At 36.5% G+C, this 13,956-nt stretch overlaps 1 protein-coding gene across 1 annotated transcript in view; it reads right to left on the bottom strand.

Annotated features, from left to right (window-relative positions):
• Positions 1-13,956, bottom strand: part of frj (membrane bound O-acyltransferase domain containing farjavit) — a 100,558-nt gene that overhangs the window by 13,208 nt on the left and 73,394 nt on the right. Inside the window, exon 7 of the mRNA XM_081731518.1 lies at positions 3,412-3,550. Coding sequence (XP_081587644.1) covers positions 3,412-3,550 — 139 coding nt within the window. The remainder of the gene's footprint in view (positions 1-3,411; positions 3,551-13,956) is intronic.

Below are 13,956 nucleotides of genomic sequence, written 5' to 3'. Positions count from 1 at the left end.
AAGTGAACGCCCTACCACTGAGCCACCGTGGCCCCTTCAAGCAGCGCAGTAGGCTAGACCTTCAAGTCTACGACGAAGTCACACTACAAGGCGACTGCCAAGAAGGACGATGAACTGTTTATGTCTGATTCCAGTCCCAGAGAAGGTCCCTAAAACGGCCACGACCAGCTGCGAACCCAGGACACTCGAATCCAGAGCCTAGCAGAGATCTGCACTTCAGCAACAACACGAATACCTCACAGCGAAGAAGTGAAATGCTCTCCCAAGGATTCGATCCCTAGCCACTCAACTAGTAACATCAAGTCAAACCAGTTAATTAGTGAATCGTAAATGTGATATCAAGTATTGGTGCCTGCCCAGTTCTCTAAGTCTGCGGTCAGCTGGTTCATCCATGTGAGTAAGTAAAACCACAGATTCTCTTAAGTTTCATACTTGAGGAAAAAGGAAGTCAAGAACTCTATTAAATTTCCGCACACATAGCCTTGCACTGGCATGCATATTTAATTTACTTCATAAAGTTCTGAAATTAGCCTTCAGCTATCATAACCTTTAACCCCATCACTCTAGTCTGACCCTTCAGGTCAACGAGCAGATTGTTAATTAGTTAAATTCATTATTAATTTTATAATTTCTCAATTTCCCAGATTCATTATTTCAATAATTCATCATCATCCCTTTTTGTAACAAAACTTGAAATATCCAACTTTTCATCTTTCATTTCAATACAAAGGCGTCATTCTGATGCGCCATATTTGAGTATTAAATAATAGTAATTTACAGATAATTTTCTCCAAGGGACAGGTGAATACTACCAAAGGTACTACTATTAGGAAGTATTTTACAACGAAATGTTATATAATCTCTTTTTTTATATATATAACAGCGTCTAGTTAGTGATTTATTATAATATGTATCAAAGATGTGCTTATGAAAACCTTACGAGTCACATTTATTGTCTTATTTTACAAAGAGGGATTATTTTATTAACAAATTAGATTTGTTAACTGTTTATGCGATAGAATGGATGGAATATAAGATGATTTCTCAGTTATTTAGTTCTAAGATTTGGTATTGTTAATTATCTATGAGTACTTTCCTCTGATATTTCGTCCTGTTTTCATAATGTTTCCTAGATGTAGGTTTTTTAGTAATTTCGAACGTACGATCAAAATATAAACATATCGCCCAACACTCTGAGTTATTTCGGCTTCACTGCTATTGTTTTAGTGCTGTTTTTGCAATGCTTCTATTATGTTACTTTTCTGCTTACTAGTTACGAGTCAAAGCTTACAGCTTATATTTCATGCACTTCTATATTAACTAGAGCTGAAATTATGTATAGATCCACTAACCAGATAATACAATATTTTCACGTAAGTTAAGTTTACCGTTTTCCTGTAAAATTAATTAATTACAAGTGTATTTACAATTGTATTTAAATTACGTAAATGCATATAGGCAATGCCAATTAATTAAGCATTACTTCAACAGATGGCAGGGTGGTTTAATACTATTTCGAGTATTATGTGGCGCCTATAACGCTACTGGTTAGGAGAACTACTGGCTTCCACAAGTGTTCTTTCGTCCATTCGAAACCAAGTATTTGCACGCTAAGGAAGTTAGAAATAGAAAATTGATTGCCATGACATTGAACTAGTAAAAGTTACGCATAATCGTAAATATATATATATATATATATATATATATATATATATATATACTTCTTTGATTTTTATTTTATGTATAATTTAGAAATCGAAGGTATATACACAATAATATTTCACGAACTTGTTTAGCAGGTCAAGGTCCAATCATGCCGAGTTTGATTCAGATCGGATGAGTTCGGTTGAATTCGTAGTACTTTTGTCATTGTTTTTCAGCGAAATATGAATAACAAAAAAAAAAAAAAAAAAAAAAAAAACCTAAATAGTAAGTAGTAACAGTTTAAAAAATCTCTTTTATAAAATACACTAAAAAGGAGAAAAACTTTCTTTCTTGGGCTTAAATGAAGAAATAGGAGAGACTAAGAGCATTGGACGAAATTTAATGTTTAAATGATGTTTCAATTATCGACCATCATCCCTAATATTCATAAAAACTTTAGGAAGTGTGTCCAGTGGTTTTAACCTTAGTCTCATTTCTTCATTTTACACGACGAAAAAACCACCTCTTTTTAGTGCACTTTATACAAGCATAAATAGAGCAGGTGACTAGTTTTCGATACCCGGGTAGTATTATTAATGATGATGTGAAATGTGAACGTAATGTAAAAGCAAGAATAGGAATGGCGAAAGAAGCCTTTAGGAGGAAGAAAATACTACTTTGTGAGATCTGGAACAAAGAGTTGAGCAAAAGACTCAGAAAATGCTTTGTGTGGAGTATTGTACTATACGGGTGAGAAACATGGACATAACGCAAAAATGATGAAAGACGACTGGAAGCTTTTGAAATGTGGATGTGAAGAAGAACGGCGAGAATTAGTATGGTTGAGCGGAAAACGAATGAGAGGGCCTTAGAAATGGTGGGGAATAGAGAACAATTTTGAATATTATTAACAAGAGGAAGAGAAACTAGTTGGGGCATTGGCTAAGAAGGAACTGTATCATGAGGGACGTGGTAGAGGGTATGGTTGCAGGAAAGAGAGGGAAACGACGAAACGACTACAATTAATGGACGAGAAGACGAAGAGGTTAGCGGAAGACCGTGGAGCATGGAAGCTTCTCAGTTGCGGCAAGTGACCTGCCAATAATGGCTGAATACCTACGACGATGATGCTTAAACGAAGATATGTGGGAGGCTCGGGCAAACATAACGGTAAGAACCACTTCTGGTAAAACTGAATTATTAGATAGAATGGGTTGTGATCGAACCATAGGAGAGTATGTAAGTAGTTTAATTTCGGAAATACACCTGCAGTTGGCAGAGAAAGATTGTTTGGTATGTGTCATTGTATTGAATTGGATGGGAGTAGTTAACTTTCTTTCCCAGTTCACTTGAAAAGTTAGAAAATGTGACATACCATTATGTTCGCCCGAGCCGCTCATATTATCTTAAAGGTTATTTCTAATGTTGCACATGAAAATAAGCAATAATTACAGATAAATGTGAGCAGCTCATGGTTTCACCATCTGTCTTCCATAGATAAATTATACTGTTGATACATGATACATCAAAACCATAAACAAAATGATACATCATAACCGAATCCATATTAGGGTAATTACAGTATGCCTTGAAACAGGACATAATGGCTGTATTTAAAACCTATTTTCAAAACGACTGAACTGTCATGAAGACTTACAATTTCATTCACCATGGCAATACAAAGACTTTTTTGAATGACGAGAATACGAGACTGGTCGATTCTTCTAACATAAAAACGTGATCAACCAAAGAGTAAATGAACCTTACCTGTCCCGTAGCATCCTTTACATACAGCTTGTAATACAGATCTTCAACTGGTAAATAGAATGGTACTGAGCACAGACAAAGATAGTAACCAGCATATACACCGTGCCAAACTGAAGACGTAAACATCACAAATGCGGTCCTGAAAATAAAATAATATACAATTATTATACAAGTATTTACACATTGTAAATTATTCATTGCAGCTTTGGAAAATTCAAGATTGCTAGTGAAACTCCAATTGACCAAAGCAGTGTATATAATCTTAAAATATATACACTACTTACAGACACATACATACACAAAAATTCATTAATTAATATATATATATATGAGATTATGAGATTCGACTTCCATGTCACTGTCAAGATAATATTTATTTATTTGTTCATTATCAGGTCACAAGTTAATTTCTTGAGAAAAAATATGATCCTCTGAAATTATATTTACAGAGCAAATAGTACTTGAAGACAACTTTTACAAACAAGTAGAAGGTTTAGCAATGGGCAGCACGTTGTCGCCGTTAGTAGCTAATATAGTCATAAGCCACTTTGTGAGATGAAAATTTTAATGAAAGAAGACTCCATCATTATAGTAAACCACAGTCAATCCACTGATGGATGAAGGTCTCTCCAACTCTTCTCTATAACCATCTAGCATATCTTCGGTAATTCTTTTTCATGTTACTCCGCAATGCTTCTTAATTTTGGCACACCACCTTATATGAGAACGTTTCCTAGGTCGTTTCTTCTCTCTTGGTATTCGGTCAAGAATTGCTTCTGTCCATCTATCTCTAATTTTATAACGTTCACTCCATAGGATGGTGATCCAGATAGAGCAAGCATTATATTTGATAGTCGTAAATAGGACGTTTGCTCGAGCGTTGACGATGAAACAAGTTATCCGAAGAAAGCTCCTTTCAACGCCAGTCGCACATAAGCAAAAATTCTACGTACAACTTTTAGAGACACAAAAATTCAGCATCGTAATTTTGGAAAATTAACAAATTACACAAATAAATAAAAAGTAAATTTTGCACCATGCACTTAAATGAATCACCACGAGGCGTGAGGGGATGACATGCACAATCGCAGAAAATACTCGTCAATTGATTTGATAATTTAATAATACGTTAATAATACTTACAAATCCAATGTGGGATATCGGTTACAATACTGAATTTATATGGATTATATGTAAATAACGAAATAGGCGAAGATACTTGGAAGTTACATTTTTATACTTTATTTCTGTGCAGCGTTATGCTAGGAGCTGTCCTTTTAGTTGCTTTCGCGCGCCGAATAGTTTTTCTCCCGCTAAATCTCTTCAGCTCTCGCTGTTCGCGTGGGTTTCACGCGTTAAATGACGTAAGAGCGGACTGATCTGTGATTGGCTGAAGAAGTGTTGATCAAGGTCACAACGCCCACATGCGTTCGCTGAGTGAGAAAACACACACACATATAACATCGTCTGCTAGGATGCTAGTCCTTTTAAATTAAAAAGAGAGTTAAACTGCTTGAACTACATACAGCCAAAATAATGAATAAATGAGTTTATGACAAATGGCACACGAACAGCTGATAGGTAAAGTTCTGGTGAGATACGTTTATCCTAAGAACCCTGGCAACACTTATAGTTTGTGTCTGCGTATGACGAGGACGCACTGTAAATTTTTGAAGCACTCTTCATTTGGGTTATAGTTCACATTAATGATTGGCTAACACTGCACTCATTAAAATAAAATGTCTATTCAGTCCATAAATATGAATAAATGTATGGATACGTATTCATTGTAACCTATTAGTTCAAATGTAAATTCACTCAATACTTAAAGAAATTGAATATTTAACACATACACTAAAATATTGTAAATAATGTAAATAAAATGAGAAAACACTTCAAACAATGAATTAATTTCAACCTTTAGAAACACTTTCACCCTTGCAATTAATTGAACATAAAAAGAAAAATGAATATTAAAATAAATATAGATATATTTTCCAGTTCGAATAACAACACTTCACTGTTCATTTATAACACACTGTTTATACTTTTACTATCTGCATACGTTACACTGTCCAAATTGTCCACTATTCACAATCTACACCATGCTCCAGAACAATGTCCAGTCCATAGGCCATCCTCTTCGTTCATTCTCTTCCATTGAATGAACGCTCGACGATTAAATCTTCTGCTCCTATCCTCTTCCCATTGGATAGGGCTAGGTCCATCGGTGGAAGTTCTAGAAGGTCTCTGCATGCTATAGTCCTTTAATAGGGCTGGACTGTTTCGAAATTCGGCGCCAATATGAAGATGCATGGAATAATGTAACTCATTGCGTATCAACTTATTAACGTATAAATTGCATCTTTTTTTTTCTTTTTTTTTTTTTTTCAAATTTAAAATATGCTGCATTTGCTACTGCTGCATTCGTATTAAGGGGAGGTGAATAGAATGTGTATTCTTCTTATTGTTTGGACCTACGTGTGTTCTTCCTTGTGTTGTATTCTTCGTGTATGGATATCAAGTGTATGTTTTTACGTGTTACATGTAATTACTATAATAAGGTTAAAATAACATAATTATGGTTAAAAGGAAGTTGACTTGGGATGGGTTAACAAAAGAAATGTAAGTATTTCTTCTTTCATTCATTCTTTTTTTTTTTTTCAAATCACTTCACGAGTACAAACTACGACAAGCACGCCCCAATCCTCAACGCCTTCGTGCAACTTCATCAAATGAGTACATGGTACATGATAAATTAATACTGAAATATACCTATATAGGACACGATGCTGAATAAAATAAATATATATATATATAGATAATATAATAAGCCTATAGATATATAACCTTAATGATGACTATTACATGAATACTATAATGAAGAGAGAAATAAACCAATATAAGCTCGAATGATGGAGAATTATATTGAGGCAATGTCAGATGTCTACAGATGCCAACCTGTATCCATCTTAGGGATGGTCTGACGACTAAATGAAGAAGAGCCAACCACAAAAACCATATAAACCTACCCACTGTAAGTACGACCACGAAGACACACAGAGATGTGGTTAACAAAAATAAGTTATACTAAGGAAACCCCATAGAGTTTATAGAAGACAAAAAGAAAACGATGCACATGAAATTCATGGCGAAATGTGGTCGTAGGTCTAAAGGTAAAACTTCAATGTTGTTCCAATAACAACAAAAGGAATACTGTAATAAACGTGTATATTACTCTAATATCTCCTAACATATCTCTAAATTCAAACTGACTTCTTCGAAGTACTAATGGTAATATTTCTCTAATAAATTCAACAACTTTCGCTCATCTAAATAACCATGTCGTATATACCACAAAACATTTTCGTCAACGAAACTAGAATGTACTCTCACTTCTTGATCTTCATTATTGATGTTACACAATTGATCTTCTTTACTTTCCTCTTCTTCTTCGTTCATGTAATATCCGTTGGCTTCTTTTTCGGCTCTCTCTAAGATGTCACTGAACTGTTCTTCATCCACATGCTTCTTCAGAATTTCTAGCCATTTTTTTCTAGTAGCTGGTGTTGGTCTCCACAGCTTCATTCTAGAAACATTCTGAAATCCGATATATTTGCCACTTTGCGGATCCAATACTTCAAACACATTTTCACCAACTTGTTTCCACAACAAATAAGGTCCACGGTACACTTCACACAGTTTGGCTATACGTTTGTCTACCAAGCTACTAATATTATACTGACGTAAGAAAACTAAGTCACCTTCACACAAAGTTCTTCGAGCTCTCTGATGAACGTTCAACTTTTCGTTACGTTGCTGAATGATTTTCTTTCGCCGTAAATCAGCCATTATTAATTTTCCATTCCAATCTATACCCTCTTGCTCATCAACTGCTTCGTTGTTTTTCACAATTCCAAAATGTGACAACGTAAATTCTTCTGGCTTGATGTTAAGATGCAACTCTGCGGGCGCTATTCCCAAACTAGCACTAATAGTATAATTCAACAACAAACAAGCTTGCACAATATACTCTGGCCATGAGGAATGAGAATCGCGACACAACACACGCAAAATTCTCTCTAAATCAGCATGGAATCTTTCGATGACATTTCCTTGTGCGTGATAAGGCGTAGTATAATGTATTTTGATGTTATATGCTTCCATGGCTTGTACGAATTCCTTTCCAATAAACTGTGGTCCATTATCTACTAAGATGTTCATAAAAATACCAAGATGAAGCATGTATGACTCAGTAAGACATTTTACGACACTTGCACTTGTTGCACGACGAAGTGGATATGCTACTAAATAACGTGAGTATACATCACACACTGTTAACAGGTAAGTTTCACCATGTTTACCTCGAGGTAGAGGACCAACTAAATCTGCTGAGACCAAATAACGTATGTTTTTCGCTGGCACTGATTGCATTAAACATTTCACTGGGTGATGGTCTACCTTCGTCCTCATGCAGATCTCACAATCAAGAATGTACGATTTAATGTCACTACGCATTGTTTTCCAATAAAACATACGAGAGATGATATTAAACACTTTCATAAATACAAAGTGACCGTAATGATCATGGTAGCCAATTAAAATATTTTTCACTAAACATGGAGGTACACACAATTTTAATCTGTCTGGGAAGTGAAAATCTCTCACCATCAAAATACCATTTTCCAAAGTGTAATTTTGTTTCCAATTTCGAGCACTACTACGAAAAGAATTCTTATTTGCACTGCTTTCACTTTCACTTATATTACCTTGTAAGTAACTAATAATAGGACGGTACTCGTCACATTCCCATTGTAATTTCGCAATTGTAGACGGATCTAAATCGAACACTTCTGATTGAACAGCCTGTATAGGATTCACATTCACCATTAGGTCTTCCTGTGTTGGTAACATACGAGATAAACAATCACTTAATGTGTTAGTCTTGCCTTTGATGAATTCTATTTCATAATCGTAAGATTGAAGTTCAAGAGACCACCTCATCAGTCTTGCATTCCAATTACGCATACGTTTTAACTGCACTAAGCTTTTATGATCTGTTCGTATGTATATTTTCGCTCCTTTGAGCCAAACATGCCACTTACGAATACACCACACAAATGCAAGACACTCAAGCTCAATGATGGCATAGTTCTGTTCGTGTTTGTTAAGAGTACGGCTTGCATATTCTAATACACACTTCTCACCGTCAATAATTTGATAACACACACAAGCCAACCCGAGTTTGCTTGCATCACTTTCGAGATAAAACGGCTTATCGAACTGTGGATGGTGTAATTTCACATCTTTTACTAATTCAGCCTTTAATGATTCAAATGCCTTTTGGTGTTCTTCTTCCCACCTCCATTTCTTTTCCTTCCCTAAAAGCTCATAAAGGGGTTTAGCGATAACAGCATGACCTTTGATTGTTCGCGAATGCCACTGCACAGCACCAAGAAATGAGCGTAACATTTTTAAATTTTTAGGCACTGGTAACTTCTCGATTGCTTCAGCTGATTTCGGATCCTTTCGTATGCCTTCTGAAGATACGTAATAGCCTAAATAATTAATTTCACTTACACCAAAAATGCACTTCGATAAATTTAGCGTCATGTTCGCATCACTTAACAAACTAAGCACTTCATCTAACTGCTGTAAGAATTCCGGTACGCTTGTACAACCAAGAGCTACATCGTCCATATACCTGATTAACTTCTCTTGTAGCGGTAATGGGAACACTTTATTCAAGCACAATTGCAGTACAGACGATCCATTTTTCACACCGAACACCATGCGTGTGTACTCATATAACGTTCCTTCGAACAAGAAGGCTAAGTATGGCATAGAATCTTCTGTAATTCCACATTGTTGATACGAACTAGTAAAATCAAGAGTACCTAACACACGTTTTCCACTAAATTTAGCAAAGAGGTCGGACAACTTTTCTACACGCAGAGCTGGATTCTTAATGTGCACATTCAATGCTCTACAATCCGTTACTATTCTTAACGCTCCACTCTTTTTCAATACTACGTGCAACGGTAATAGATGACATGATGAACTAGGTCTAATTACACCCCACTTTAACAGTTTTCGGATCTCTTCACGCACTCCTTCCTTATATTTGTGCAGAATATCATAAGGACGAGCAACAATGGGTTCGTTTGTATCCACTTCTAATCGGTACTGAAATTTATTACACAGGCCAGGAAAACGGGCGAACACTCTTCTATGTTTCATTAACAACTGAAATAATTCTTCTTTCTCATTTTCACTAAACAGCGTAGCGCGTGTAACTGCATCCCTTATTTCATCTACTGTGAAATATAGATCTGGTGGGAAGTCCTCCACTAAGTCACTAGCTTCAATTTTCTCTAAAGGCTCGGCGCACCCACTGCGGAACACATTCATCGTTCTCGCATAAAAATCATTAAGGTCCTTTATCTCGGACAACACAACAATAGGGGCTACCTTGCACTTAATTTCACTTACATTAGCTACAATGACATTTTCACTATTTCTCTGTATTAAAGGCACTTCACCACTAATTCCTTGAAATTCAACACGCAAGTTACTTCGCTTAAAATCGATGACACTGTTTAATTTCTCGAGAAAGTTTGCACCGAGTATTACGTCTTCGTGCAGTTCTGGTAACACAAGAAACTCAACTGGCACTTCCACATTTTCAATTCGTACCGGTAAAATAACCCTTCCTTTCACGTTCTTTTTCTTTCTTCCTAGAAAATCGCACAAAACGATATGCTCTCCTTTTTGCAAATGCACGTTTGCTACACACTTTGTTACTTCTCGAAAAATATTGTACCGTAATAGGCATAATTCTGATCCACTATCTAACAGACAAATTTTGGATTGATCGTTTAACAAAATTTTTACTCTCATTGTATTATGACCTAATTCGCATTTAATCACTTCTTCATTATCATTACTTATATCATCTTCTGCTTGTAAATCTTCCTCGTTGCACATATGTGGAAAAGTAATCCGGTTTACACTACTGGAATCCCTCCCCTTTTCAGCTACCAAATGGGAGGGCGCTACTAGTTTAAAGGCACAGAACTCTGCGGATAAAATCCACTTTGTTGGTATGGAAATTGACGTTGCTGATTGTTACCGTTATTTACACCAGGACCTCTATTAAATGTTGGAAACCAATTATTATTTTGATTCGGACTACCCTGGGAAGTCGACGCACTACTTTGATTTTCGTTTGCCCTTGCACCTTGCGTTTCGTTCCGATTTTCATTTGCACTTGTGTTTTGTCGGCCATTGCCTTGCGACTGATTACCACCGTTCGAGTTGTTATTATTTCTATTAAAATTACCTCGCCGTCCACGTCTATGAAATTTCCTTTTCCATCCCTGTTTGAAATTCTGACGCGCACTATTATCACTGCTCACTTCACTACCGTGTTCTACTTTTACATTATTCACGCTAACGCCAGCACCACCTTGCTGTTTCTGCTTATTACGCTGATTATCATACATATTAGTAATTCCTGACAATCCTTCAATGGACTGCACACTCGCAAGGAACTGATTTATGTTATCAGGCATAGAACCCATCATAGCTAATTGGTACCGCTTGGGCAGGAGAGTGATGATGTGTGACAACGTAATGGTTGGATTTTCGTATTCTTCCAGGGCTTGAATTTGGCTAAAACGCTCTGTCACAAAATCAACAACACTACTATAACGTTTTGGGTCAAACGGAATAGATCGCAAGTTGCGCAGACGCGTAGCTTTCACTAAAGGACTTTCAAATGCATTCTGAAACTCTATCACGAATTCTTGAAAAGTTTGACAATTCTTACCGTGTAAATCGTACCACTTAAGTGCACTGTCCTTAAGAATCAATGGCATGATCGTCAAATATTCATTTTGAGGCACTCCGGCGAATGACATTTCTCTACCAAAATTTTCTAAAAATGCACTTGCACTTTCTTTCATCATATCACCTGAAAATGTAGAGAGTTGTTTAATGTCTGCTAATCGCAACGAACAACGCCTTACTTTCACTTCACTATTTCTTGCACGCTTAATACGCGGACTTTCTCTTTCGGTTTTGATTCTTGACACAGTTCTTCTTATTACGTCACTTTCCACCTCTGTATCAGACGCCGTTTGAGACTCACTGCTCGATTTCCTCTCGCGCTTCACACTGTGCACTGAACCTGTGTTTCTTTGTGACATATTACTTCCAGTATCATGGTGCTCGTTTGATAATTCTATACGCTGCACACGCTCTGATAATCGTTCCACATCTTGCTTAGTTTGTTCACTTAATTCACTGGCGCGGAGACATGTTTCAAAACACTGTTGGTTAAATTTACTCTGTTCGTGGCACACTTGAATACACTCTTGCACTGCTATACCGTATTCACTTTGTTTGGTCTCGCACTTCTGAATTCTGCTTTCACGGTACTTGTCGAGACTTTCGACCAAACGCAACCTCTTTTCATAATCATCCACTCTATTGTGACATTCATTTAATTGACGTTGTTGGTCGTTTACTTGGCGCGTATTTTCTTCAACTGTGCCTCGTATATCATGCACTGCATCGGCTAATTCACGTACGCTTCTACGTATATCTTCGCTCGTATTAAAACACTTTAATTCCACTGCTTCAATTCGTTCTATCAATTCATGTCGCACTGCACTAATACACTTATTCACATTGTTAATTTCACCTGACAAATCATCTTTACATTGGGATATGTTTTCACGACACTCGCTACGTAATTCCTTGATATCATCTTGCATTTTCTGTTGGTTTACATTTATCGCCTCAACGCTTTCGTTCACACGCTTTTGATTATCACTCAATTCGTTTTGGCTTTCTTTAATTTCGTTAATTGACGCACTCAGTTCCCTTTGCATTGCGAAGAGAACTGTTCTAAAATCACCCTCAGCCATGATGTTGCAAATATAACAAACTCGCTAACACAAATAATGGACTAATTTCTGCAAAAATCTAAGAATGCAAATAGTTAAAAAAAAAATAATATTCTAATTTGGACAGGATTTAGGCTTCAATATGCAAGGATGAATGCACTGGACAAGGATACAATCACACGAATTTCATGTACTTGGCGATCTGAGATGGCGGCAAAATTACGCAGCAAGTTTTGGAACATTAAGAATACGTAGGCCAATGTTCGTAGACACACAAAACCAAACATTTATACAAAAAGAAAGGTTCCTGCTTCGACACATATATCCCGGCACCATTTTATAACGTTCACTCCATAGGATGGTGATCCAGATAGAGCAAGCATTATATTTGATAGTCGTAAATAGGACGTTTGCTCGAGCGTTGACGATGAAACAAGTTATCCGAAGAAAGCTCCTTTCAACGCCAGTCGCACATAAGCAAAAATTCTACGTACAACTTTTAGAGACACAAAAATTCAGCATCGTAATTTTGGAAAATTAACAAATTACACAAATAAATAAAAAGTAAATTTTGCACCATGCACTTAAATGAATCACCACGAGGCGTGAGGGGATGACATGCACAATCGCAGAAAATACTCGTCAATTGATTTGATAATTTAATAATACGTTAATAATACTTACAAATCCAATGTGGGATATCGGTTACAATACTGAATTTATATGGATTATATGTAAATAACTAAATAGGCGAAGATACTTGGAAGTTACATTTTTATACTTTACTAGCAGCGTTCACCCCGCTTCGCTGCGGTCATCCCGGAACGCAATAAACTTTGTTACTTAGATAATTTTTACTTTTTCGCTTTCAAGTGATATGATAAAAACCATAGAAGATTGCAGTAAATCTTAACATTATATCGCCTGTCATTTATGTTAACCCGCCCCGCTTCGCTGCGGTCATCCCGGTGCTGGCATATTGTAAAAGTGTCTGTAAAAATAAGCAAATCAATTAAAAAATTTTAAACAGAAGATTCAAGCTATTTTCCGCTGTATATCGCCTGTCATTTATGTTAACCCGCCGAGTGACACGGTCATGCGGGTTGCATATAAATACGTTTATTTTTACCTATGATGAACTAATAACAAAGGATTTGTACGTTATGGACACCTGAATGGTCAATTATCTCAAGACACTGGTAATTAAAAATTAAAGTGATATGATAAAAACCATCTAGGGTCCAAATCCTAATAACCCCCCAAAAATGAAAGAAATTGGTTCAGCCGTATTAGCGTGATGAGCGGACAAAAAATTGTACGTTCTCTTTTATATATATAGATTTCTGTGCAGCGTTATGCTAGGAGCTGTCCTTTTAGTTGCTTTCGCGCGCCGAATAGTTTTTCTCCCGCTAAATCTCTTCAGCTCTCGCTGTTCGCGTGGGTTTCACGCGTTAAATGACGTAAGAGCGGACTGATCTGTGATTGGCTGAAGAAGTGTTGATCAAGGTCACAACGCCCACATGCGTTCGCTGAGTGAGAAAACACACACACATATAACATCGTCTGCTAGGATGCTAGTCCTTTTAAATTAAAAAGAGAGTTAAACTGCTTGAACTACATACAGCCAAAATAA

The sequence above is a fragment of the Thermobia domestica genome, chromosome 11, assembly GCF_964235325.1.
Source record: "Thermobia domestica chromosome 11, izTheDome1.hap1.1, whole genome shotgun sequence".
Lineage (NCBI taxonomy): Eukaryota > Metazoa > Arthropoda > Insecta > Zygentoma > Lepismatidae > Thermobia > Thermobia domestica.
This window is presented reverse-complemented; position numbering and strand designations above follow the sequence as displayed.